General features: G+C 39.3%; 2 protein-coding genes and 2 long non-coding RNA genes across 6 annotated transcripts; 2 read left to right on the top strand and 2 right to left on the bottom strand.

The window, feature by feature from the left end:
* The first annotated feature begins 4,205 nt into the window (after positions 1–4,205).
* cdkn1a (cyclin dependent kinase inhibitor 1A) lies at positions 4,206–8,050 on the top strand. 2 transcript variants are annotated; one of them, XM_028004079.1, is made up of 3 exons: positions 4,206–4,558; positions 5,748–6,171; positions 6,714–8,050. In XM_028004079.1, exons 2-3 carry the CDS (start codon positions 5,757–5,759, stop codon positions 6,767–6,769), a joined length of 471 nt encoding a protein of 156 aa, XP_027859880.1. In that variant the 5' UTR covers positions 4,206–4,558; positions 5,748–5,756; the 3' UTR covers positions 6,770–8,050. The 2 variants fall into 2 exon arrangements, with proteins under 2 accessions (XP_027859880.1, XP_027859879.1); XM_028004078.1 differs by lacking the exon at positions 4,206–4,558 and adding an exon at positions 4,850–5,532.
* A 6,066-nt stretch (positions 8,051–14,116) lies between these two features.
* tmcc2 (transmembrane and coiled-coil domain family 2) lies at positions 14,117–26,733 on the top strand. Of its 2 annotated transcripts, none has more exons than XM_028003961.1 (5): positions 14,117–14,525; positions 19,609–20,013; positions 20,675–21,303; positions 22,818–22,953; positions 25,696–26,733. In XM_028003961.1, the coding sequence occupies exons 1-5, from the start codon at positions 14,523–14,525 to the stop codon at positions 25,993–25,995; spliced, it is 1,473 nt and encodes a 490-aa protein (XP_027859762.1). In that variant the 5' UTR covers positions 14,117–14,522; the 3' UTR covers positions 25,996–26,733. The 2 variants fall into 2 exon arrangements, with proteins under 2 accessions (XP_027859762.1, XP_027859761.1); XM_028003960.1 differs by lacking the exon at positions 14,117–14,525 and adding an exon at positions 18,451–18,617.
* LOC114136145 (uncharacterized) lies at positions 15,453–20,989 on the bottom strand. Its single transcript, XR_003593743.1, has 2 exons — positions 20,900–20,989; positions 15,453–17,540 (listed from the first exon to the last, which is right to left on the bottom strand). It is a non-coding gene; the product is annotated as an uncharacterized LOC114136145 (long non-coding RNA).
* Positions 21,145–22,867, bottom strand: LOC114136144 (uncharacterized). Its single transcript, XR_003593742.1, has 3 exons — positions 22,729–22,867; positions 22,556–22,612; positions 21,145–21,283 (listed from the first exon to the last, which is right to left on the bottom strand). It is a non-coding gene; the product is annotated as an uncharacterized LOC114136144 (long non-coding RNA).
* Positions 26,734–27,142: the final 409 nt, after the last annotated feature.

Raw genomic sequence — 27,142 nt, 5'->3', positions numbered from 1 at the left:
GTGGCCCTTTACGGCAGGGGTGTCCAAACTTTTTGTCACATGGGTCAAAATCATCAAGTCGGAAGTACTTGAAGGCCAAAAAATGCAGCAAAAAATTAATAAATAATAATAATACAAATATTTAAATAAAATCAAGCAATGAAAGATGCTATTTTTTTTGTAGACAAGGCATCCAAAACTTTCAAATGATTTTACATGATTTTCTCAATGATTTTTCTGGGTTTTTTTTCATCTGGTTTTCACATTATTTTGGGCTTGATTGAACAAATTTATTCAGTTAGAAGCTGATTTAGGCAAAGCAAAGTTGGGTTTTCAGTAAACGTCTCTACTTATTATAAAAGATTGGTTATACACTTTTATACATTTTCTACTGCAAATTTCTTCAAATTTGTCCTGTGATGGACAGGCCAAATTTGTATCATTCTTGAATTGCATTTGGGGGGCCACACAAAATCACTCCAAAGGCTACAAATGGCCCCCGGGCCGCATTTTGGACGCTTCTGCTCTACAGTATAGAGGGCCACATAAATAGTTATGTCGGGCTGCATTTGGTCCACGGACCTTGAGTTTGCAAACCATAATGACAAGTAATCATGGAAAGTAACACTTTAAATATATCACCCTGATAATGAGTGATATAGTGAGTTTTTACTTTTTGAATTAAGCTGTGACTTGATATTGTAACTTAATAAACTGCGTCTGTACCCTTCTAGTCAATGAGGTTTTAACTAAATGTTGAAAAGTCAAGTTCAGCTACTCGTGAAAAACGGGACCAAAGCTGTCAGACTTAGGTCATTTCGGGGCAATTTTACAGCCACAATAACAAAATATGTCCAAGTTGTAATTTTAGCCTTTGTAGAAAACTGTTAAACAAAAAGACGCATTGAAGCTTTCCTTTTTATCTCTTATTGTGAGGCAGAGGGTGATAGTGGAAAGAAGCCTGGAATACCGTCTCTTCCTATACATTTCCCTCCTGTCGAGTTCAAGGTTTCTGGTATGAAGTGGTTATGTCATCAAATTGAAAGAAAGGTTAACCTTTTCCCCTGAATGAACCGATAAGCTCTGGAAAAAAAAAAAAAAACAGACGTTTTGTGTTGCTGACAGCCAATAAACCCCACATTAATCTCACGTGCGCCAGCAGACAGAGACGAACAAGGCATTCTCAAATCTGCGCGCGCTTTTCCACCAGCCCACGTGGCATAAACGGCGCGATTACTCACTCGGTATCCACGGAGACGGGTCACGCAGGTAGTGAAAAGGTCCACGGGAATCCACTGAGAAACTCGCAATATTTCCACCCACTGTTATGTAACTCGCCTGCTGTGGATTTGTTGCCCGATAGGAGTTCCCAGTGGGTTGGTCACCTTGAGAATATTCTAGACTCCGTCACTGTCACCCTAATTGTTAAACATATAAAAAATTAACAGTCAAGTATTAATCGACGTGGAAGTAATTTGGATAGGCTTTTAATATTTAAGCAGTAAATTTATGATCTTTAAAGACAGCATTATTAATCTACTTTGAATAGTTTGTATTTATAAATTGTATGAATTGTTAGATTCAGTCTACTGTATTTTAATATAGTCTATATCAGTGGTTCTCAAATGGGGGTACGTGTACCCCTGGGGGTACGTGGAGGTACTGCAGGGGGTACGTGAAGCTTTTCAAAATATCTTTAAAAAATCAGTAGGGTCCTCATTATAAGTCTTGGGAAAAATTATTTTGTAAAAAGTTCGATAAAATATAAATGTGTGTTCATGCACTGAATTTTATATTCAGTATTTAGTTTCAATATCCTTTAAAATAAAACGGTTTGACTGGTTTTATACCTTCCTGGTGGTCACCGTCTTCTGTTTTTCTTTTTTGTTTTACCATGCAATGTTTGCAATATGGATGTATTTGTCAGGTTCACTGATATAAGTTGTTTGGCTTTAATAAATCAGACAGTGATTTTACAGCACTGTACCTCTTTTTTATTCCAAAAATGTTTTGCCCGTGTCAGGGGGTACTTGACTAAAAATATATTTTTAAGGGGGTACATCACTGAAAAAAGTTTGAGAACCACTGGTCTATATAACTATAAATAATAACTACACCTAAAAATCATAGTTATAGTAAGACAAGGCGAGTTTATTTCCAGCTGAGTTGGGCCCTGTGGCAGAATTGGTTTTGGGAGCCAACCATCTATCCCATTTTTTATTTGTTTTCCAGTTCAGTAATGCGCGTTACCTAGTGAACCAACAGTAAAGTGTCCAACTTGGTTGTTTGACAAAAAATTGGTAATTTTCCCATATTTATTAATGCAAAAACATTTAATATCGTGGTTGTTTGGAAAGTGAAAGCTGTAAATAAACTACATGGCTTATTTTTCCAAGATATTTATTTGCACTGTTACATTGTCTACAGTATATCATTGGAGATTTAGGGTCAGTTAGCAGAGCATTAACCTAAACAGAGAAACTGCCTTCCCCCAAACACTTGGGCCAGTCAAAATATTTGAGAGAGGCTGCAATAGTTTGAGTGGAATTTGGGAGGATAGCTGCAGGTTGTGGGGGAGTGCTGCTTCTCAAGGCAAAAATAACTCTGACATCACGATATCCTGAATCCTCCTCCTGCTTCCAGTTAAACTCACACTGAAACAACAAAACAAGATCTTTAAAGAAAAAATTTTAAAAAAAACTCAAGCTGATTGATTCATTCCTTTAAAATGTGGTGTCATCAACAAAATTTGCTGTGAAGTCATTAAGAGACTGATTCATCTGATTTTGGATAATTTGTCTAAAAGAGTCACAATGGCAGATGCTGAGCTGCCACTTTTTAAAGGGAGGGAAAACAAATATTGCAACCCTCCAGGATTTGTTTTCTTGGAGAAATGTAATCCGCAGTTTTGTTTGATAAACAGTTACAAGCAAGTGAAACTGAATCCAACCTTGTATTTGCACAAGATATGCTGAAATATAGTCAGATTGACAGAAATTACCAGTGAATGGACTGGAAAATGGACAAAATTGGGAATGAAACCAAAACAAAAAAACAAAAACAACTTTATCGACTACATAAAATCCTAAATTCATTAATTGTTATGCATGTTATAACATGACAGCAAAGCGAATCTGGGTGAAATTCCTGATCACAAACTTAATTTAATTTATATTTTTGTAATTAGAATACAAACCTCTATCCTCATTTTAGCTGTAAGCTACCAAGATCATCTCACTGGGACTACATAGTAATTACAGTGAAAGGTTTTATTGCCTAACGCTTTGGGTAAATCATAAACTAAATATTCACACCAAGTTTCTGCAGACATGTTATATCTGCCAAGCATTTTTCACAATGGATGCAGAATAAAAGCATAAACAACATGTTGGATGTAATGTAGGAACAATTTATCTGGAGATTGCATTCTCCCCACACTTTGTAGCTGAATTCAGCTGAAAGATAAGAAAGTGTTCACTCAGCAGTCCAAATTTAGAAGAATGTTTTGAGTCAGTAAATCCAGCTCATAGCTCCACTGAATATAGCAGCTCTACTGTGCATTTTGCATAGTTTATGTGAAGAGCTTCCAAGTATTTCTTGTCCCTGATGAACAAAGGCTCCTCTGTTGTCTGAGAGAATTCAGGCCTCTAAAAACTGCATCCACAGCATTGATTTTTATTGGCGATGTGCTGGGAACTGGGCTGAATAGTGACGCGACTTGCGCTGGAAAGCACGGGGAGTTTGGAGCGTGACTCACTGCTGGAATAAGCCGACCAGGACTCAACACTAAAACTGGGAGGAGAAACACTTTGTTTACAATTGGAGACAAGTGTGTAAGTTATCAGGTTCCAGATTTTCATTCTTGTTTGTGACAAGCCTCCAAAGTGACAAAATGACCACGAGCCCTGACCAATGCATTATTGTAAGCAGATTAGTTGGAAAGCTGCAGGTTAATTGTTTAATTGTTTTATTTTATTGTAAGGGTAAGGGTAAGGTTTAGGCTGTAGAAAAGAATGGAAGTCAATGGAAAGTCCCCGCAAAGATAGCTGCACAAACGTGCATGTGTGTGTGTGTGTGTGTGTGTGTGTGTGTGTGTGTGTGTGTGTGTGTGTGTGTGTGTGTGTGTGTGTGTGTGTGTGTGTGTGTATCCAGGATACTGTGCTCAGTCGCGGGGTGGAGGAGCTGGAAAGGAGCCAGTGCGGGATCCAGACGTCGCGAGCAGGAATTTCCTACCACTTTCAGAGCCAAACATTCACGTGTAACTCGTGTTTTTGCTGGACCGTGGCCACGTGTGCGGGCACAGCCGACCCCGCCCCTTCTGGAGGAGGGTCTTTCCACTCCATGGCAGTTTATAAAAGTTTAGTCCGTGTGCATGGCTGTGGGAAAACTGGGAGAACCTCGCAGGAGACGGTAGCGTTTTACGTGTGATTTGTGGCGGGTGTGGATTGGAGATCAAAACCAACTTCATCATCACTGCTGTGGAACCGAGTCGAAGACAACAAAGAGGTGGACAGACAGACAGACAGACAGACTCACTTGATACCACTGAAGAAGAACTGGACTTCATTTGAATCAACATGTAAGTAAAAATAACTTTAACTTTTTATCAGAGTGTAGAAAACACAAAACGGAGCTCTGTATGAGATTTCAGTATCTAAAAGTAGCCTAATTTATCATTTTTAAAAAACCATATAAGGTTTGAATCCCTTGTCCCATTCATTCAAGATGCATCTTCTCTATTGTGATTAGCTGATATAAATCTAGTTTTCTCAGTCAGTCTTTCCATCTACCAGCTTCAGGGGTCACCTGGACTTGTTGGGTTATTTTTACACACGTGCCAGAGTTGAGTGGGTCCTCCTGCCCTGCAGAAAGTGACAACCCAGATTTGACTGCTGGACACGAGCTGCAGACTCACGTGGAGGAAGATAGAAAATGGGCCGGGTTCCTCTCCTGCTTCCCGCCACTGCTTGAATCATTCCACTTTGGGTTGGAGCGCCTCCTCCCAGTATGACGTCCAGTGCCGGGATAGGGTGGAGATAGTGGCGTTCATTCATTCTCCTTCAGCAGTGTACCTCACCAAATATAGAAGAAGTACTCCTCCCAAAACAGAGGAACCTTTGTTTAAATGTTCGGAGTCACTTTTGTTTCAGTTTTTGTCATAATTGGAAGATTTCTTTTGAATTTATTGGAAAGCAAAAATAGTATGAACTGGTAGGAACTTGTTTGCTCTTTACTTGATTAGTGTGGAGACATTTATATCAGCGTTGCTCTAGTAAGTCTTTGTGCAGATCTCGAAAACAGATCCTTGCACAGGTTTGACCCCCACATAAGGAAACGTCAGAGTCCCCAGGAAGGCGTCACACTGCCACCTTGTGGCCGCCTGAAACACCACAGTGGATTTGTTCCTACATGTCCACCAGATTATGTCCAGGCATGTACCGAGCTGGAGAGAGGAGGGCTGGTGAGTCACTGACGGCTGCCAGCCTGTTTAAAAGCAGCGCTGCAGTCAGGCTGCTTCTTCACACAGGAGGTGTTAAACACGGCAGGAAGATGGTGAGTCTGGGCTCTCGTTTCATGTTTGTGGACTCTATGACTTGATTTTTTTTTATTGGTTGTTCGTGTAAGGATTCAACTTTACATTAAAATAGCTGATGGAAGATGAGTTCATCTTTCAAGAGGTTTTTCAAGAAATTATCCAAGTAGTTGGAACCTTCTTTGAGACAGTGGCTTTTAAAATTAACCAGAGACCTGTTGTGTTTTATGTTCAGTGCAGAATCATGGCTCCTCACAAGCCGACGCTGAGCTCCTTAGGGGGGAACAGGCGGGTCCGCAGGAACCTGTTCGGCCCTGTGGACCGAGACCAGCTGCAGGCGGAGTACCAGGCAGCGCTGCGCAAGGACCTGGACGAAGCGTCCAAACGATGGGGCTTTGACTTCAAGTCGTACAAGCCTCTGGAGAGCAGCGACTTCAAGTGGGAGGGCATCCCAGAAACCAGGGTGCCACTGCTCTACCGGTCCTGCGTGCCGGCGGAGGGCCTGGGGCTGGCAGGAGGGGCTGTTCCGACCAAACCAGCAAGGGTGGAGAAGGAGAACATCCCTCAGACGCCAGGGAAGTGGAAACTGCAGGACCTGAAGAAAACGCCAGAGAAGGGAGACAAAGCTGCGCTGAAGAGGAAACAGACGAATATTACAGGTTGGTTCTCATCTATCAGTGCAGATAGTTGTTAGTGTAGGCCTGGGTGACATGGCTGAAAACCTTATCACGATATAAGCGTTTCACATCAGTCGATAAAGATAATTATTGGTTAGTTTTTTTTCCTTTTAAATATCGAAATTGCTGCCAAACTGGTGTTGTGACGTTTTCTGTTTTATCCAGTTGTCACTCCATACTGTTATTTTTTTTATTTTTAAGCAGCTATGAAGAATAAACTGCTGCTGCCCTTTACTCAGCAGGTTGTTGCTTAGTTACCACAAGTTAATCACCAGGTGGTTGCTAGGTAACCAAAGAGCGAGTGAACTAGTTGATGCAACCGAGCTTACTTAGCTGTCCTTGAGAGGTTGAGTGGCTAGTTTTACCTCTGCCTACATCTCCCAGAATGCTGTTTGGTTCTGGTCGCAGTTCAGTGAATATTCCATTTTTTTTTATCAGATGTATTACTATCTATTGATTGTTACTGATTGATTTCCCAGCTCTAGTTTAGTGAGAGATAAATATAGTCCTTTTTGTCCCAACAGATTTCTATCAGGCCAAGAGACGAGTTGTGTGGAAGCCGAGGAAATCCGGGGAGTGATTTTCACTGAAACGCTGCCAAAGCTCCCGAGAAACCACACAGGCAGCACCTGACTCAGGAATCATATGTTCCACTGACTTATGACCACACAGACTACAACCATGAATCATATAGACAAAAAAACCCAGAGGGGACCTCAGCTGCTCGTCAACGCTACAGTATACGGTAATTAGGGTACTGTAAAGGAGGGAGCTGGCTTGTTTTTTCCCCCGCCGGTGGTAAGATGGGGGCATTTGAGCAGAAAAGATTAACAGTAATCCCTGGAATCAGTGGATTTATATTCATTTGGATCAAGGGCTCGCCAAAGTGCTGACTGACATTTGCTGTGGTCGTCCATCCCACGGCTCTTTCAAAAACCTCAGCTTCACGGTGACTCTACCTCTCTAAGGAAACATGAAAACCTGGATGGAGCGATTTGAGATGTCGCTGAGGCTATTAGGTTCGCAGGAAGAAGCTGAAGACCAGGAGGAAGCACTTTGTCTCCTTTGTTCAAATGCACTGTTGTTTTTTTTTACTGTTTTTTCTACTTCTTGTACTTTGTATGAAAATACTTGAGGAGCTCTGATATCTTGAACATGCAGAAGCTTTGCTTATACGCTAAATGACAGAAGTGCCACCCTGTTTTTTTTCCATCCAATCTACTGTATATAAAAGTTGTCATTTTTAAAAAATCAACCCAGACAATATAACAGAGTTATTAACTTCTAGCTCTTGTTTATAGGATATATGTTGTAATCTAACTCAGATTGAGATATAAAGTTTTATTTAGCATAGTAGCATTAAATTAAAAACATTGCCGTATTGCACATCCAGAGCCTTTACTGTGCCTCTCTGTATTTTTAAGCTCCATAAACGACAATCAGAAGAAAGTGTTCCTGAACACAAATGTGTTATTTGCCAAGCTAAAGTACATTTTATCAAACAAAGCGTGTTCCTTTGGGGGGTTTTTTTCTCGTCCTGACATTTATCTCTGTTCTGGCAAACCCTGCTGCTATGGATAATCTGAACGGGTCGCAGACGAGGGCCTGTAATTCTAATCCTTTACATACTGACAGCTTTGAAATGTCCACCGCTGCAAATCCGAGGCAGAAAACTGCCAGACACAATGAATGCACTTCTGTTAGTAGACGCTTGTGCACAAACCTTACAAATATATTGTTTCTGTTAAAGAAAAGCTGCAAAAATGTCTATTCCTTTATTTATTGAAAGATGATGTTCCAAGTGTCTATTTAGATTGTCTAATTATGACATTTCCTAACCTCAATAAATGTTTCAAATGTATTTGAGTGGCTTTGTCCTTCCTTTTACTCAGATTTATAATTTATTTATTTTTTGTTAATTTACAACACCTTCCAAAAGTCCTTTGGTTCAGTTTGACCCATTATCATCAGAGACTTCATGGTGTTTCATAGAACTTTGTCTACTGGACCAAAGAGTGCAAATAGAAAGAAAACGACACATAGTTTTCATTTTTTCTTTAAAAAATAAAATTAAATTTAAACTAAAAATCTGAGAAGTGTGGCATGCAATTATAGTTCATCTGCTTTACTTTAATATTCCTAAATAAATTAACTTTTATTGCTGCTGCTAACAATTATTTTAGTGATCAATTATTCTGACGATTAACTGGCGGATTCTGCAGAGGTTTCATTTAACCACTTAAGCTTATTTTATTCAATATTTAAAAGTACAAATCAGCAAACATCCATGTCCAGTTTTAAATAAGAAAATATTTTATTGCCTAAATGCAATAACAGCATTCTGTTAGTTTTTTTTTTTTGCCTGATCATTTGAAGCAAAGGATAATAAAGGTTTTTCATTTTAAATGCTAATATTTAAATATAATATATTTAAATGCTATATATTTTTGTCCAGTTTTGCTCTGCTGCTGTGTTATTTCACCAGATGGCCTTTAAGAGCCACTGTATTCCAGTTAACGATTAATCCATTACTAAATTATTGATGATTAATCAATAACTGATTAATCACAATTAATCCAATTTCAGCCCTTCCCACATTAGTAACAAAAAATTGTGGCAGGATTTACAAACTCTTGTCCACAGAAACTCTCCATCCCATCTGACTGAACTTACTCTATTTTGTTTTTAACCAAGAACAGTCAAAAGGTTTCAGATTTTTATGTATCAACTTCCTCCACTTTGCAATCATACACCAAAAATACAGTGAAATTAACTGAAGTTTAAGTTTGTAACATGACAAAACGTCCAAATAAAAAGAAACGTAAAATCAAAACCCAGTGAGTGGATGGCATTGGTTTGGACTTAGCTACATTTGCCATCCTCAGCTGTGTGGGATTACAGCTTAGCAGGAGCTCTCAGGTATATATTTATTCACAAAGGTACTATAGTGTCATGCGGTATTGAGTTTCTTGTAGGAATTTTTAATTTAAAGTTGGGAGGACCACGATAGCTAAAGCATTGAGGACTTCAGTTTCCTTTTACATGGAACAAAATGTCAAAATGTTCGATGTGACCCGTGCTGCCTGTCGAACAACAATGTCATCACCTAGATTTAGCAAAAAAGACAGCAGCCTCCCTCTGGAAAAAACAATGTGGTGATTGATCTGTTTCTGCATGTCACATCTATCCTCTCTGACTGATGCAGTAAGCGGCTCATCAGTCAGATTGTTGCTCAAGGCAAACCTCAGAGCATTCACCCCACAAAATAACCTTGTGACCTTCATATTTCACCGGCTGAAAGGTACAGAATAGCTGAAGGGCCTTTTTACAGTTCAGAACACTATGAGCAGTCTTTGCCAGAAGAAAAGCACATTTCCATCATTTATAACTACTAGGTTGTGACATGTAAAGCAGAATGTGCTATATACATTTGAGGGTTAAATCTCCAGTCATAGTAAAATGAAAGTACACCCTTTTTTACCAACTGGAATTTAAGCATTAGCACATTTTATAAAGTATCTGGGTTTAAACAAGTTCCTAATCAAGTTCCTCAAAGTGTAAAAAACACACAACAGATTTCACATTTATTTCATTCAATAAATAAAAAAACTTTCTAATCCACCCTATTAAATGACCATGAGCAGATTTGACCACATTAGGAGTTTCTAATCGCTTGCAGATATCAAACAAAGACATCAGCAACTGCAGCTCCCCAAGAGCTATGAGCCAAGCCGTCTTCATTTATAAGCACTTTGAAAACTGACCAAAGTGATGAACAAACATCATATGAAAACAATTTTCATTTCCAGACTACTTGAAGTCCATCCTGCTGCAGCAAGAAAGAAGTTTTACAGCAAGAAAACATTTAGGTTTCCAAATTCAGCTCAAGTTGAGACGGAGCAACGTGCAGCAAAGTAGTTGCATCTCAGTGAACCAGGATTGAAGGCCTTCACAGCAACATTTGGAAAACCAAACACAAGTGTCAGGGAGGGCTGATGATCTGCAGTCACACGACCTCTGACCCTTGCTGTCATGAGTCAGCTGTGAGCCGTGAGTATTGTGATGTTAAATGTGAGGCAATCAGCCCAGACATATTGATCTGTAGGAAAGCTGTGAAAAGCAGTGAGCTGAAACATCAGAGACTCAAAACGTTTTGAGGAAAAAAAAAAGACAAATTTAAGTTAAAGCTGGTTCCACAAGTTATTGAATTATGGAGGTTTCTTAGGTTTACACCCACAGTTTTACTATTTTACCTTGATTTATAATAAATAGTAGTATTGAATCTGTTGGATTCTGAAATAATTTTATTTTATAAAGGGGACAATCAGTAGTAATTCACATGAATATGTCATATAAATATGCAAGATTTAGCCAAAGAGGCTAATTCTCATGTGTAGATCCCAGCAGGTTGACAGAAGGAATTTAAAAGAATTAACATATTTATGAAATATCATATATAACAGACTTCAATATATAGCTAAAAGTAGTGTAATTTACATTAAAAATGTATAATAAAAATAAAATAAAATCACATCAGTAAGAAAATATTAAGAAAAAACATTTTTTAACTTAAACATTATTCAGGATCTGAGTATAATTTTAATCTAGTTGTGCTTTTGTTGAGATTAGATTTAAAAACTCACAGAATCTGTTCAGAACAAGTTTATTGGATTTTTCTGAACGCAAAACTCAAGAATCAAACTCATAAATACATTTTTATTATACCTGTTTTGATCATTTATTTATTTACTTATCAATCAGACCAAGGTCAGGACCCACAGTACAGTCTCAACTTTGAGCACCACTAGACAGAGCTCTGCAGGACTTTTAATATTATTTTGAACAGTTATTGATGTAGAAAGCTGGAGTAATTTAAACATATCTAATAACACCTTACTATGGAATTGATTTGACATTTTCTATCCTTTTAAAGAACTCAGAGCAGTGAGAATCTTGTCTCTAGGAGAAAAAGGGGATCTGATGCACAAATTAATTGCTACTGATTGTAAAAGGAAGCAATAGTGTTACCTGAAATATTTAAAGAAACAAATTATGCAGATTCTGCTGCCAATAGAGCTGACAATCATTTTCAGAAGAAGTCCCCAAGCAGCGAGGATTTTCAAACTCTGTGGTTTTAGTTTATAAGCATGAGTGCACATGCAGGGCTTTAAAAAAATTATTTACATTTGATTTCTTAAGCCACATTCAGTTGATAGTAAATGGAAACTGATCAATTGTCTTCACTGTAACTACTGGCTTCCATGTCAACAGACATACAGAAAGAAGTTCAAACAGTTTTAGAAAATCACTTTTGACATGTTTAATAATTGATAGAATTTAGTTTTCTCGGCTCGTCTTCAGTTTACCATTTACTGACCAACAAATTTCTGTTTCGCCAAAAGAGAAAATGCAAAGATAAATATCTGCTGCAGGTAAGATATTGAAAGCTCATAAGCGCTGAACCGAACCCAACTTCAAAAAAAATCTGAACTAATCCTTTAAGATAAATGAAAAACCCTGAAGGCTCTTGAAGATGCAACTTATCTAATAAAAATGGCCTCGATGCGCCCTCTGCTGGTGACCTCCGTATTGCATCTGATCCACACTGCGCTCATTTTGGAGGACATGCACAAAATGTCAATAAAAAAAATACAAATAGCAGGGCCGTGCAGAGACCTTTAGAGGGGCAGGGGCTCAAATTTAAAAAAGGGGCACGTTGAACAAAAACACAGTACAACAACATAGCAACAACCCATATTAATCAAGAATCTAATTGGATCCTACTACATCATTGCCATCATGCAGGGAAATGCAAAGCAAATCTAGTCTATATTTTCCCCAACAGGTATAAAGTTTCTGTTTCTGCTGCTGACAGTCCTGGAGGGCTGAGCTGATCTGAGACTGTAGCTGTTAAACAGACCAGAGGAGAGAAGGTCAAAGGTTATAAAGTTATGAAATAAGAAAATTTGCTCCCATTTTACTAATGAAGTCCTAATAATATCTATTTAACCTCTAGAACAACTTGGATGCAGACTGATGTATAGATCAAAAAGCTCCAAGGGGTTAACTCTATGTAATTGTTTGATGTTAAACTTCTAGATCTAGAATTATAAGACTGGGATACCAAGGCAAAGAAAACTCAGTAGCTGCTGGTAGGGGCCATTCAGGGGCCTCCAGACATTCAGGGGCTTCCAGACATTAAGGGACTTCCAGACATTAAGGGACTTCCAGACATTAAGGGATCTCTAGAAATGGTTTAATTGTAACACAGACCGTAGATCTAAACCTGTAGCATCATTTATAGAGAATAACAATGTTATTACATTTTATTTTATGCATTCAGCTGAGAAAAATAAATAGTACATTTAGGATTTAATTAGGAAGTTTACTTTGTAAAAGTTTAAAGAATCATCTTGATAGTTTGATTGTTGTGTTACCATGGCTACAATATGGTGTAATCTTTGTGTTTGAATTGGGTTTGTTCACAAATACATCACAGCAAATAACCAATAATCAGTGATTGATTTTAAACTCGGCCAATAAACCTGGTCTCCCTCTCACAGATTCACCTGATCGATATTTAGTATATTTATATTTAGTTTTTGGCCTCTGGCTTCAGTTTAATAATGACACCAATTTGCTCCCCCAGTACAGGTGGTTGATGTAGATGATATTTTTCTATTTCTAATTAGGTCAAAATGATCACAGACAAATTAAAATTTTCTTACAATAAAAAATATTAAAAACAACAGGTGTTTGTTTTTAACAAACCACATCTTTTGCATTCTCTTGCAAGTACAACATTTAAGCAAAACCTCACTTTGCAAACACTCTGCTTTTGATTAATTGGTCAAACTTAGATAAATACAGTTATCAAAGAAAGAAATCTTGACTTTATTGCTCAGAATTGGTTAAATTTTGTTAATTTTTTCCCTATCAATACCTAAAAAATTGCAACATTTCTTTGTATTTCTTCTTAGTTCGCCTGAAAAGAAATTGAACTGTGATGTTGACCATAATGGCAAACTCTGGTCTGCCTAAAAATGAGTTTAAATGAACTCTGATGCGGTTCGAATGCTGTGTGAACGCCAAGAGGACCGGAGACCGCTCCAAAAGCAGGAAGTGAACTACAGCGCAGGGCATTCTGGGTAAATACAACCAAAGCAAAGAAAACGAGGAGTCTCCTGCAGTAGCGGGAGAAAAGACTCGTCTTTTACCAAAGACAAAAGAGAAATCCTGCAACCGCTAAAATCTGACGCCACTCCATTTTAGTTTACATTTTGTGAAGAAGGAAGTTGTCTTCGGTGTCGTTTCCTTCAGTGGCTCTTGGTGCAGCGCCACCACAGACGAAAAGGGTGTACAGGTTTTTCAATTATTATCTTTTTGTTGTTTGTTGTTTATTTGCTTGTTTGATAGTGCAGCGTGAGAGCGAAACGCACTAGCTGAAAATGTAACAAATGTTGCAAAACGAGTTATTTTGACTTGACGACAAAAAGCTTGGACCTCCCTGCTCTAACACAACAAACTGATAAAGGGTGTGAAAACATTTGCTGTCGTTATTCAGGAGACTTCGCTTTTGTTGTACTTTGCTTCAGATCCTGTGAAATGCTCTCCAGTTAGTGACGACAGCTTGATTTCCCTCCGTGCTGACACGCCGACCTGCACAGAAACTTCAAGAAGTCGGGCGGGTGAAACATTACGAAGCTGCGCGTCATTCCCACAGCCTGCTGTCGTTGTGACACCAAATCCTCCAGTCTTTAGCGGAGACAAGGGAGTCACCGCTGTGTACTTTGGCAGCACATCCGCCTGTGTGTGTGTGTGTGTGTGTGTGTATGTGTGTTTCTACCGAGGGTTTAAAGGCGCTGTAGTGAGCTCCCTCCCTTCCCCTCTCTGGCCTCCGCCGCACAGGAGCACCTGCACGCCTGCGCTGAGCTCTCCCATCCCCCCTCCCCGCCCAGATTCATCTCCATCCATCTGTCCCCGAGCTCCCACATCCATTACAGGGCAGCACGGCTACAGCATTTGCATGTGGATCGAAGCGGAGGTACAGAGGGAAGCGAGGCAGAGGGAGGTGGAGGAAAACCTCTGAGGGAGAGAAAGGGAGGAAAATAGACCAGAGCGAGGGAGAGAGAGAGGGAGGCAGCAGATATCGATGGCTGCAACAATGGAGCTGTAGGATCCAGAGAGGTGGTAGTCCGCCTGAAAGCGGCCGGGGAGAGGGGGTGAAGATACTATATTTGAGTTGGGGGTGGGGGGGTGAGGAAGGAGGGAGGAAGAGGATGGGCCTGGAGGACAGCCTTGCAATGCCACTGCAAACTTTGGATTAAAGCAGTATGGTAATGTTTCTGATTTAATTTATTGCTGTGCTGCTTGTGTGTCACCGTCCCCCGCGTGTCCACGCCGTGTCTCCAGAGGCTGCCCCGTCCCTCATGTCTTCTTCCATGCTGCAGACCGCTGCCATCCCAACCCTCATCATCACCAGCAGCATGCATCCATCCATCCATCCATCCATCCATCCATCCATCCATCCATCCATCCATCCATCCATCCATCACTCTCGATGCATTTTAGATGCTTTATTCCAGTCGGTTGTCTGTTTACACCCATACGCACGGCTGGACGGCAGCCCCTTTACCTCCTACTACACTAGCTTGGCTGCTGCAGAAGCATGTCACTCTCTCAGTGAAGATCAGGACATGATTAATCACCCGGGAGTCCAGTCATCTGTTATTCTCCTCCCTGGTGCTGCTGTGAGATTGCAACCTAGATTCAAGGAAAAGAAAACACCGCCCGCCTGGCTGCGCTCTAGCCACAGAGCACAGGAAGCTAAGATAGATAAACCAAAGGCATTAGAAATATCAAAACAACGCACTGAGATGTTTGCAGCATCTGATCAGTGTTGTGACACAATAACTGAGCTGCAGATCGCCACTATAGCCAGGAATCCCCTCGTGGATCGATGATTAGTTGATTATTTATTTGGATTATTTCCTCACACGTTAAATAAGAAATGCTTTTGGGTTTATGTCTGCATGATCCAGAACTTATCCAGGGCTCTGAAACAGTATTTACCTTCCTTACAAATGTCTGCTGTTTCCACAAACATTTTAATATCAGACAAAAAAGCGACTACAAAATGCTGCTTTGTGACATAAACCTGCACTGTTAACTAGGGAAGCTATGTTGTTTTTCACTTCTGATACTGACAAAGATATCTGAGGTTTAGCATCGGTCGATATCGATCTGATACAGGAAAACAGCGCTGAATTGACTCTGAGTATTTATTTCTTTTTAACACAAACATAAATGTATTAACTTGTAAATGTACCTGATAAATCAGCACTTTAATTTGTTCAGTCAGTGTCTTTAGGAGTGAAACAGCCACTGTTATTCTTGAGTTTACTGAAGCTCTCGGTAAACAAAAATGAAACGTTGACAACCAACCTGCTCTTGCATTTCTTTAGCTTATGAATGATTTGTTGCCTTTTAAGACCTCTGTTGTCAGACAGGCTCTTTTTAATTGGTTTCTTGATTCTGCAGAACTGGGTGTGGCTAGTGAAACTGAACCAAAACATTGGCTAATTGAAGTAAATTCATAATTAATTAAAGTGAATAACTATTTCATTCGCATAGGACCTGCTTGGTTTGGATATCTTTTTTTTTTTCACTTTAAAAACTCAAATGACCTTTCCTGACATTACCCTTTATTCAATGATCTAAAACATTCATATGAGACAAAAATGAAAGAACAGAATAAATATGTAAGGAGGGGAGCACCTTCAATCTGCACAGTATTATCTGGCATGCAGCTGCATGTGTTTAAATGCACATTGTTGCACATTAAAGAAAAAATAATAGTCACACCTTTGCTTCAGGTTCAGAGTGTGTGCTGAGAGGAAAGCAGTTCAGTTAAGTTTCATCTAATTAATGCATAATAGCCACTCTGTGTACTTCCTGATCCCTCCACCAAATCAATTATAGCTGCACAGCAGGTGCAGAAAATAAACTGATTTCAGGAGCTCAGGGATTTTACTCTGGCCTAAAAATGAGTCTTTCTTAATGAGATCAGTCATCTCAGCTTAAAATGTTGCTTTCGTCCTGGTGTTAGTTCATGTAGTTACGATTATTATACAAAGAGGCATTTCTTTATTTAAAAGCTTTTAATTGAGCATAAGAAAAACTATAAGTATTTTTATGTTTTCCTTTTCTCTGGTAGATAAATTAAACTTTTATGTTTTTTAATGCAAACAAAATAAATAAAAATAAACTTTATTCTGCTTCTCAGCCATGCAAAGCGACCTAAAGAAATCTACGTCTCAATATCTGGGCTCCTTCTGACGCAAGCTGGAGGGAATTGTTCCATATTTTATTGGCAGGTTAGAATCTGTCTGGTTTAATTTAGAGGATCTCGATTCGGGTTTCGTGCAAAAAGCTTTCAGCTCTCAGGGATTCTCAGGTCATCTTGCATAACACGGCTCGTCTGAGGTCTGTTGATGATGGTAAAACATTCAGATTTTTACTCTTACATTTAGTTTTAATGGGTTTTCAGGTGGAGTTAGGAAAAAAAATGTTGCTTCATGCAAACCTTTAGTCCAAGATACCATAATTATTGATACAAAAGCTTTCCTTCTATGAATCAAGTCTTTGCTCCAGTTTTCAGATTTACCTTCTTTTGCATCCTGCTCACAGTGCGTCTTTTCAAAGATAATCACTGCTCCTCGTCCTGCAGGGTTTGTTACAGTATCAGACTATTTGATTATTCCACTGACTCTACAGTCAGAGGTGAGCAGCTGTTAACATGTGGACATTTTTCATAAGTCCTGATCAGGTCCCGAGTGATTTAAGATCTGATACTTCATTTAAAAATCAATGCCTCCACACACGTGCTTGAAAATCTTTAAAGTGCAGTTCTGCCCATTAGTGTTGTAATTCATTCACTCACTATTGATGTTCTGGACGCTACAGTGTCCATTTATCTTGAAAGCAGCTGATATTTTGTCCAGACAGGATTTTCTGCGGCACAGCTTTTCATTTCTTAAGCGATTTCTACTGTGAGAAATTAACTTCTTTTCAATTAACTTTTTTGTCACACCTAATGACAGGTTTTGCCACAGTTTTTTTTATCTACTCTGGTTTGCAAAATTGTTTTAATTCATCCTCATTTGGGGGTTTTCAAACCATCTAAAGAATCTCAGTAGTACAGACTTTGACTAGGCCTGAACAAAACCTACATTTTGTGCAATTTGTACTGTTCAGACGTGATTGTTTCCTGATCTTGAGCTTCAGACCAGAAACTCGTGACCAGGTATTCTGGTTCAGGATTGTTCAGTCAGGATCAGGTCATCCAGGTCCTGAAGAAACACAACAGTCCAGATCATCACACTGCAAAAACACAACATCTTACCAAATATTTTTGTTCTAATTTCTAATAAAAATATTTTTGCTATAATTGCAGTAAGACAAAACTAGCTTAAAAGTAGCTTTTGGGAAAGAAATAGTAGTTTGTTTTAAGTCAATAATAACCTAATACTGATGATAAAATAGTAGTTCCATTGGCAGATTATTTCACTTTTAACATGGACAAAATGTCTTATCAGTGAAATAATCTGCCAGCCGAACTACAACTTTTTCATTAATACAAAGGCTTTATTTACGTAAAAGAATCCCTTATATCTTGCTGAAAACTTGTTTTGTCTTATTTCAAGCATACTAGGAAATACCTCTTAGTTAAACTGCTGGTATGATGCTGTTTTTCTGAAATGCTGTTATAAACAGACACACATCTTCTTTAAAAGACATTTTTTGTCTTATCAGCCCACAAAATATATATAAGAAAATGTCAATGATGATCAGAAGATGTTTGGGAAAATGGGAGGCAGTGTTTCTTTTGCTCAGCATACCAGTCTCTTTCTGTAATTCACTTAACACAAGAGTGATTTTGGTCACTATTGGGGAGCTTCACCACTACTCCATGTTTTCTCCATCTGCCGTTCACTAGACTTCATGGCGTCAAGCAGGTTCTGTTGCAGTATTTTCTTAACTCTTCAGATGTGGCAGTAATCCCACTGAAGTGTGGGACGTGACCCTGAACATGATGATGGTTTGAGTCGTGGCTAATTCATGGTTTTCCAGGGAGACAATTATACTTTCAATAGCTTTTTGTACCCTGAATGAATGAAGTCGTCGTTTGAAAGCTGCTGTTTGTTTTTGTCTGACATTAAGATTTATCCGCTTTTTTTTTTTTCAAAGTGTTTGCACAGCCTTTGACAGTTTTGTGAGTCTTAAACATAAAATAAAAATAGACTTGGATCAAATTGAAGCCACTTGATTCGCTGGAGGAGAGGACGACATGAAATCTTAATCCTGATCCACACAGCAACCTGACTTGCATCCCCATGAGTTCTTGTCTTTCCAGTTTTGAAGAGCTGGTAAGACTAATCGATTCTTGTGTCACGGCATAATCATACCCCCATGAAACAGCAAGACAAATATTTTTAATTAAAAGTTCCTACAAGTCGGACGTACCTAAAACAGTACGTAAATCAAAAAGTTACATTTGTTGAACTTTTTGATTTACTTTACCGTGAGCAACCGATGACTGTGACACCAAAAATTTACTTATTCCTCTTTATAAATTAAACTGAACATGTGACTTTCTAAACTTTTCATTCTGGGATTTTGCAGCTGCAGTAAAATATTTTTTCTTTAAGACTTTTTCCACTTACATAAAGCAAAATCTGTAGGATGATGTAGTTTCATTTTTTTTTTTTTTTTATTTAACCTACAAATCCATAATCTGTTTCCAGAATATCACAGATATGTTTGGATGTTCATTTGTAAACTTCATTTCCATGACCATTTGATCATATTTCAGCATATTTCTGCACAGATATTTCTTATTAACTGACTTCTTTGGCTTTGAATTTGCTACTTCAACAGATGTTTTGGGTTTTTCAGCCCTCCATTATTCTGGTTAATTGTCATTTCTTAATTAAATTTCAAATGAGCCCACTTTATGTTTATGGGTTTCATTTATTTTAATTTTCAGAAGGCTTGGCAGCTCTTTAAAGGAGCCAGTTTCTGCTGATTTATGGAACTTGTGCAACAAAGTGACCATAAATCCAGTGATGACAATCAATAGCCCTAATAAGACGTCAAGTTATCTGAAATCTCACCTACGGTAATAAACGTGTCTTGCTTCGCAGAATACGAGACGTTGCTTCTTCAAGTCCAACATATTCTGGCTGGAGGAGCAGAAATTTAATGATTTTCATGTAGAAGTCAATAAATAGAGAGGGATGAGGTGTTTGCGGTGTCATTGTGATCAGCTGGAGAAATGGCTTTGATGTAAAATCAGTAGATTTTAGTGTACAAATGAACTGAAAGCCGTATCTACAGTTTCTGCTTCTGTCCCCACAGCTGGACAAGAGTGAGGTGGCAACCTTAGGTCTACCCCCCACCTCCAGCCATGGTGGCTCTGACAGCAACATCAGCACGGACGGATCGGCGGCTACGGCGGCTGCAGTGGCTGGGGCGGCGGGGGGCGCGGAGGCTGCGAGCGCCGGCGAGCCCCAGCGGACGCGCGTCGCTCTGGAGCATCTCCAGCAGAAGATCCTGAAGGTCACAGAGCAGATCCGCGTGGAGCAGGAGGCGCGCGACGACAACGTGGCCGAATACCTGAAGTTGGCCCACAACGCAGACAAACAGCAGGCATCCAGGATCAAACAGGTGTTCGAGAAGAAGAACCAGAAGTCGGCACAGACCATTGCACATCTGCACAAGAAGCTAGAGCACTATCACAAGAAGCTAAAGGAGATCGAGCAGGTACATGGGTCTGGTCCGACGGTGGCGCTGTTCGCTTTAGTTCCTGACTGGCATTAACTCAGACAATCTTTATGAGGACACATCTGTCCAAATATGCATTCTGTGAAAAAATCAGGACATCCTACAACGACTTGTGTGTGAGTCAAGTAATATAAATAGATAATAAAAATAAAAGAAAACACCTTTTAAATTATTCAGAAAGATTTCAAGGGGCAGTATTGTGTATTTTCCAAGCACATAGTTAAATATTGTAGAACAATAAAGTAATTATGCTACCTTAAATTGTTATAAAATTGCTGTATATATGAAAAATGACTTGAATGAATTTTGACTTTGTAATTTAATGCCTTGAAATTAGCCCACTGTCACTTTAAGAAGCTCCTACTCTTTACGAATCTCAGCCTTCAGGACGTCATCACAATGTTTCTTAACAGATTTTACCAGCAGTATTTTGGGAAGTAGCTCGTATAATGAGAATCAGTAGATGCACAGTTTCAGCTGGTGTTTGCTAATTGCTGCTGGCTAGTCTGAAGGAGCTGAGAGGTGGAGTTGCATGGGAGGGCTGCTCTGCTGTCCCTCTGTAAAACCTCACATTCAACCTGAGTGTTGTAATGAGTCAAGATATCAGAGAAAAGATTTCTCTTCTCTTCCCTCTCTGCAGAACGGACCGGCCCGGCAGCCCAAGGATGTCCTGCGGGACATGCAGCAGGGGTTAAAGGACGTGGGGGCCAACGTTCGCGCTGGGATAAGCGGGTTTGGAGGCGGAGTAGTCGAGGGGGTCAAAGGTGGCGTCTCGGCCCTCACTCACACGGCCGTGGTCTCAAAGCCGAGAGAGTTTGCCAGCCTGATCAGAAACAAGTTTGGCAGTGCGGATAATATTGCTCACCTGAAGGACACGCTGGAGGACGGAGTGGGGGGACACTCTGAGGACGCCCCAACGCCCCGAGCTCTCAGCGGCAGCGCCACTTTGGTGTCCAGCCCCAAGTACGGCAGCGACGACGAGTGCTCCAGTGCGACATCGGGCTCCGGAGCGGGCAGTAACTCTGGTGGGGCCGGAGCGGGAGGAGTGGTCGGAGGGGGGATGCTGGGCCCGACGATGGGGAGCCCCCGACTGGACGGACACCATCACCACCACCATCACATGCACAGCTCATGGGACTCCCTTCTGGAGGGGCTGCAGGAGATCAAGGCCAGCCAGACGCACATGGAGGACGCCATCGAGGACATGAAGGGCCAGCTGCAGAGCGACTACTCCTACATGACGCAGTGTCTGCAGGAAGAGAGATACAGGTAGAAACAAACTCAGCCCCCTCCATGTTCCTACTGCCGTTCTGCAGGACGGCCATTTTAACATAAAATCAGCTTCACCACATTTCAATTCCAAATATCTGACATATTAGCAAATGAAGACATCTCTAATTATGCTTTAACTAGACAAAATACCCATTTGAGATATCCCTAATTTTATTCTGATTAATATAAATGACATCAGATTTACCATGAATCTGTGTTGAAGTTTCTTATCAGGATATCTGACTATCTGAAACACATATTTCATATATCAACAATTAAATTTAAAAAATTGCACTTTTTGTTCTGACTAGTCATAATTCCAATTTAAGATTTCTTGAATGACACCATAATATCTTAAATGTATTTTTTTCGCCAGCCTGTTTCTGATCAGGCTGGCGAACTCTTTCGGCTTTGAGACCACGGCCGTGTGAGTGAGGGCCGAGACGCCGCAGAAATATAGATTTGGCTAGTGCAAATCAAATTGCAGATATCTGGAACTGCAATTTTGACTTTCAAAATTCATTTTAAGATATCTCCAAATCAATTAGACATATCTTTAATTAGACTGCTTTTCACATATCTTAAATTAACATTTTGACTAGTCAAAACATCACAGATTTTTGTAGCATTTTAAATTTCAATAAAATAATGAAAAAAAAAAAAAGATTTTTGAAACTGCACCATTTTCAGCTTGGGAATGGGTTGAAAGTTGCACTTTTAGCTTTTTCACAGCCATTTGAAAAGTTTGTAAGCAGCCCAATATTTCATTGAGATATCTAAAAATGCAATTTGAAAGGCTATACTTACATTTAATATGTCTTGAATTATAATTAAGAAAGTGTGGCACTTCAAATGATGAATCCAGTGGCGTCATTTGAGATGTATTTTGACTTGTCAAAATGTAATTGAAGATATCTTGGATTATTATTATTCTTACTAGTCTAAATATGAATGCAGATGATTTAAATTATCATTCAGGATGGTCAAATGTAATTGTGTCTAGTCGAAATCCATTTTTAGATGTATAGAATGTAATTACAGAACGTCACAAAGCTATCAGAAAACAGATTATCCGATCAGAAACCAAATCTCAAATATCGAAACCAACATCACATTTTTTTCTGAGCAGCCTCCTCATTCTTTCTGCAGAAGACGGGCATCTTCTAAAAACCAACCACTCTGTCGTGTTCTGAGACTTAAACATGAATGTTTCTGTGTGAGAGCAGTGCAGAGCGAGCAGGACACTTACTAAGGGTCTATTTTCAGCTCAGGATTAATATGTCTTCTGTTGTCCAGTGAGTTATTACTGCAGGGATTAGGAGATCAAAATAGAAATAAACATCAGTGCTCATTGGAAATGTCAAAGGCCATTCTGAGAAAAAAAATAAAATAAAAATTGGATACCAGCAATGCAACACACACCTTACATCCGGCCGTGGGTAGATGTCCTAATCGAGCATTTTGTTCTGTTCTGTTTGGTTCTGCTGGGTTGGTTTGGGTTGTATGTTCAGGTATGAGAGACTTGAGGAGCAGCTGAATGATCTAACAGAGCTGCACCAGAATGAGATGACCAACCTCAAACAGGAACTCGCCAGCATGGAGGAAAAGGTCGCCTACCAGTCCTATGAGAGAGCCAGAGACATTCAGGTAAACACTGACCCAAGTACTGGAGATTTATCTACACTCTTACTCTCTTGGTTACTTATCAACTTGATTATTGACTTTCTAATCTGCTCATTTACTTATTTACTTTTCTACTATTTACCTTTTCTACTTACATAGTTAATTATTTACTTACCTGCGTACAGAATTATTGATGTACTGATTGACTTCAGCATTGACTTACTACCAGAGGCATTTTTTACTCATAAACTCATTCATGTTTTTTCCTTACCTACTTAAATATTTACTTATTTTTCATACTTATTTACTTATTTACTTGTGAATGTCCTTGCTTCTCTTTAGGGACATACACATTGTATAGCTTACATAAGCCGTACAGTATTTACTTACAATATAATTATTTACTCACAAATGTATTGTTTCACTGACTTACATACATTTATACAAACTCTTTGGCTTACATATTTAGTTATCTACTTACTGACTGATTTAATCATTTATTACTATATTTGTTCACTTTTATATTCGCCGATTAACTTAACTATACATTCATTTACTTGCCTACTCACTTATTACTTACTCAGTAACTTACTTATTTACTTTTTTCAACCTACAAAAGTATTTACTTACACACATACTTTAATTGCTTCCTTTTTTACCAGGTAACTCACTTGTATACATATTTAATTACTAACATATTTACCCACCTATTTGGTTACTTAGCCTATTTACTTATTTAGTTTTTACTACCATCCTCACTTAATAATTTATATGCTAACATTAGTAAGTATATTTATTTACTGACTTACTTCTGTGCTTATTTGCCAACTTCACTAATGAATCCACTTTGCACCTTATGATTTATTTATTTAAGTGCATGTTTTGTTTTATTTACAAGCTGCGTTATTACGACATCTGAATGATTAATCGTGCATACTTTTAACGTCAGCAAATTCATTCAGAACGTTTTATCTTAATGGTTTGTTGGGCGAGGAGGAAGTTCTGCATCTGCTTCACTTCTGAATCTGAATCGGGGTTTTTTTGGCGATTCATCTGTGCTGCACGTTTTGATGATCCAGCAACTTTAAATGGATTTGACTAGAAATTGATGAATAAATCACCTTTAATAGTAAGGGCATTATTGTATGGAGTGAAAATAGTCTCAAAATATCTGTGCGTGTGTAATACTGGATTTGTAAACCTTAAAAATAAAATAAACTTTCTCCTACGCCTACAAATGTTGAAAAAGTACGCACAAGTCACCTGGCACACACACACAAAACTGCATTTACGCACAGATCCGGTTACGAGTGCATGAGTATTTTTGAGACTCATTTCACGCTTCGGGAGCTCCCAGATTTGTGTGTAAATGGTGCGTTTACATGCTAGCAGAAAGCTAAAGTAGCACAGCTCACATAAACATTAGCTCCCGCACACCAGATATTTTGAGACTATTTTCACTCCATATTATGGTTCCATTTACATAGAAACCGTAACATTTTTGTTGCGATTCTTATTGGAGTCTCTCAAACCAACACTTCGTGAAACTTTTCTGAGATGTGAAGTACTTCACAGATGTGAAAGCGCGCATGCCCAGAAAGAACGGCTTCAAGATTTAATTGCGCTGGAAGATAAAAACAATAGTGGATGTCATTGTGCTACTTAACATGTTCACTTTAGCACATTTCCGATAATGAATACATCTGTTACATGAGCACTCCGTTCATGGGAGACGGAGAATGGTTACTGTTCACTATGAGGTGGAAGCTAATATAAAAGCTAAGCTAACGCTCAAAATGACGATCTACAATCACAGCGCCATTTGGTGGCCTGGCATGACAACTACAGCTGACCAGCGGTCTCTCTTTTTAAAGAAATGATTAAACAATGAATCGTTGAGGTACAGGGTAGGGGAAAAAGAAACCATTAAGGCAGGGGTGTCCAAAGTCGGTCCTGGAGGGCCGGCAGCCTGCATGTTTTAGTTCTCTCCCTGGTTTAACGCACCTGCCTCAAATGATGGCTCGTTAGAAGACCTAAAGGTTGTTGGTACCACCAGGGAGAGAACTAAAACGTGCAGGATTCCGGCCCTCCAGGACCGACCTTGGACACCACTGCATTAAGGGGTTAAGACTGCAAAAGACAAGCACATAGCAGTAAGACAAATAATGGAAATGGAGCCAGTTTTAAAACAAAAGTAGATATATTGGCAAATATTTCAGTGAGGAGTAATAAAGTCTACAACTGATCTTTTAAAAATCAAAACAAGTGGTAGAACCTCTCCAATTATAGCAGTATAAAATAATTTTAGCAAGCAAGAAAGGAATATTGACCACATCAGAGGTAAATCTGATTGTGATAGGTCAGAATCACAATAATTCTGACCTATCAAGGTCATGGATGTAGTATAGTGTATGAGTGATGGTAACCTCCAGGATGTCCTCAGCTTTCAGTGACAACCAATTCTTAATGTCGCTCCTGAGTTTACATGAGAAGGGACAGGAAACAAAGAGAGGGTTAATGGATTCTTCTGCACATTCACAATAGGCACTAATTTAAATCTTTTATGCAAAAAAAAAATTAAAAAAAATAAAAAATCTGATCTCTTGTAAACGTAGGTTTTCCATTTTGTGTGAACATTTGTAAAAATCCCACCATCAAAAATGAAGAAAAGGAAAATTAGTAGTTAATGTTTGAAATAAAAATGACCATTCACAGTGAGACTGGTTCACCTGGTCGTTCCTCCTGGTTTTCTGGGCCTGTGTGCAGGAAGCCGTGGAGTCGTGCTTGACCCGCATCACCAAGCTGGAGCTGCAGCAGCAGCAGCAGCAGGTGGTTCAGCTGGAGGGAGTGGAGAACGCCAATGCCCGGGCTCTGCTGGGGAAGCTCATCAACGTCATCCTGGCTCTCATGGCCGTGCTCCTGGTCTTCGTCTCCACTTTGGCCAACTTCATCACCCCGCTGATGAAGACCCGAGCGCGTGTGGCCGCCACCGTCCTGCTGGCCTTGCTGCTGTTCATCCTGTGGAAGCAGTGGGATTTTGTGGAGTTGTGGTTGTTGCCCAGCTAAACCTGGATTTAAAGGAAGGACGAGAGCAAGGAGACACAAAGAAACTTCATCAGAAAGAGCCGGAGAGAAACTTAATGGACTTGGTACATTTGAAGTAGAACTTTACCGCTCTCCAGTTGAATACATCACTTCACTCCACCCAAATCTTCAGGTGTGGATAACAGACCATTAATCCCATTGCTATCACCAAAAAAAGAGTTTCCTGCAAGAAATCTGATTTTCTATTTAAGAGACACAAAGGATCAACTTGCTCTGACTGTAAATCTTCATGTTGAAGCTGCAGCATATGTTTGAAACCAAGATGTTTTTTTCCATGAATGTTACGTGCTCTCATGCATGTTCTCGTATGTGCACTCAGATGCATCCAGCTGGCATGAGTTAGCATCTCATCAATGACGAATAAATGTGTTTTCTGCCATTTCTGTTGTCGGAAACAAAAGTGCAGATATGTCGTTTCTCCACTCGATCATTCTTGTGTTTTTCTTTCACATCCTGTTCTGGTGTTTCTGCAGTGCTATTAGGCTTGTTTTCGGTGGGGGGAGGGTTACAGCTGAACCTGCTCAAATTTACAACACTGAATGAAATAAATGATTCTGTACACAAATACTAACAGTGTAGACCTACAGCTACCCACAGTGTCAAATTACCTGGCATGTCAACGTTTATATCCAGTTTGCAAAAACAAATGTTGCTGTTTTATTAAACTGTGTAAGAAATAAATGATTTCATATATGAGAATATGCTTGATACATTTTTACTGTACAAAGAGATGTTTAAGCTGAAATAATGGCTTTTTTCTTTTCTTTTTTTTTTTTACAAATCTACTATTAAGCTGAAATAGCCACTCACCCAGTCCAGATGCAAAGGATCTCTGAACCAAACCCATGATGTGCATCTTTCATGCAAAATTTATAAGTCTGGAAATGCATGAAACACAGACCAAAATCTTTAGTTTTCACAATAATTCTGATTGTCCTTCTTTGACAGGAAGCCAATCACAGACTGACAATCTTAAAATCCCAAAATCATGTCCTGTTTTTATAAATCGTGTCTTTTCTGTTCCTGGTGCTCGAGCAACCAATGTTTTTCACAGGATTAACTAATACAGTAAAAGTGAAAAAAAGAAACAAGTTCACCCACCTTCAAC

This window comes from Xiphophorus couchianus, chromosome 20, assembly GCF_001444195.1.
Source record: "Xiphophorus couchianus chromosome 20, X_couchianus-1.0, whole genome shotgun sequence".
NCBI lineage: Eukaryota > Metazoa > Chordata > Actinopteri > Cyprinodontiformes > Poeciliidae > Xiphophorus > Xiphophorus couchianus.
The sequence above is the reverse complement of the archived record's forward strand: the minus strand, read 5'-3'. Positions and strand labels throughout refer to the sequence as shown.

Excerpts from the sequence above, each read along its gene's own strand:
- cdkn1a (XM_028004078.1), top strand. The coding sequence starts at position 5,389 with ATGTCCACCAGATTATGTCCAGGCATGTACCGAGCTGGAGAGAGGAGG. Across the intron at positions 5,533-5,747 it reads TTAAACACGGCAGGAAGATG|TGCAGAATCATGGCTCCTCA; the intron begins GTGAGTCTGGGC and ends TTTTATGTTCAG. Across the intron at positions 6,172-6,713 it reads GAAACAGACGAATATTACAG|ATTTCTATCAGGCCAAGAGA; the intron begins GTTGGTTCTCAT and ends TTGTCCCAACAG.
- tmcc2 (XM_028003960.1), top strand. The coding sequence starts at position 18,585 with ATGAGTTCTTGTCTTTCCAGTTTTGAAGAGCTG. Across the intron at positions 20,014-20,674 it reads AGCTAAAGGAGATCGAGCAG|AACGGACCGGCCCGGCAGCC; the intron begins GTACATGGGTCT and ends CCCTCTCTGCAG. Across the intron at positions 21,304-22,817 it reads CTGCAGGAAGAGAGATACAG|GTATGAGAGACTTGAGGAGC; the intron begins GTAGAAACAAAC and ends TTGTATGTTCAG.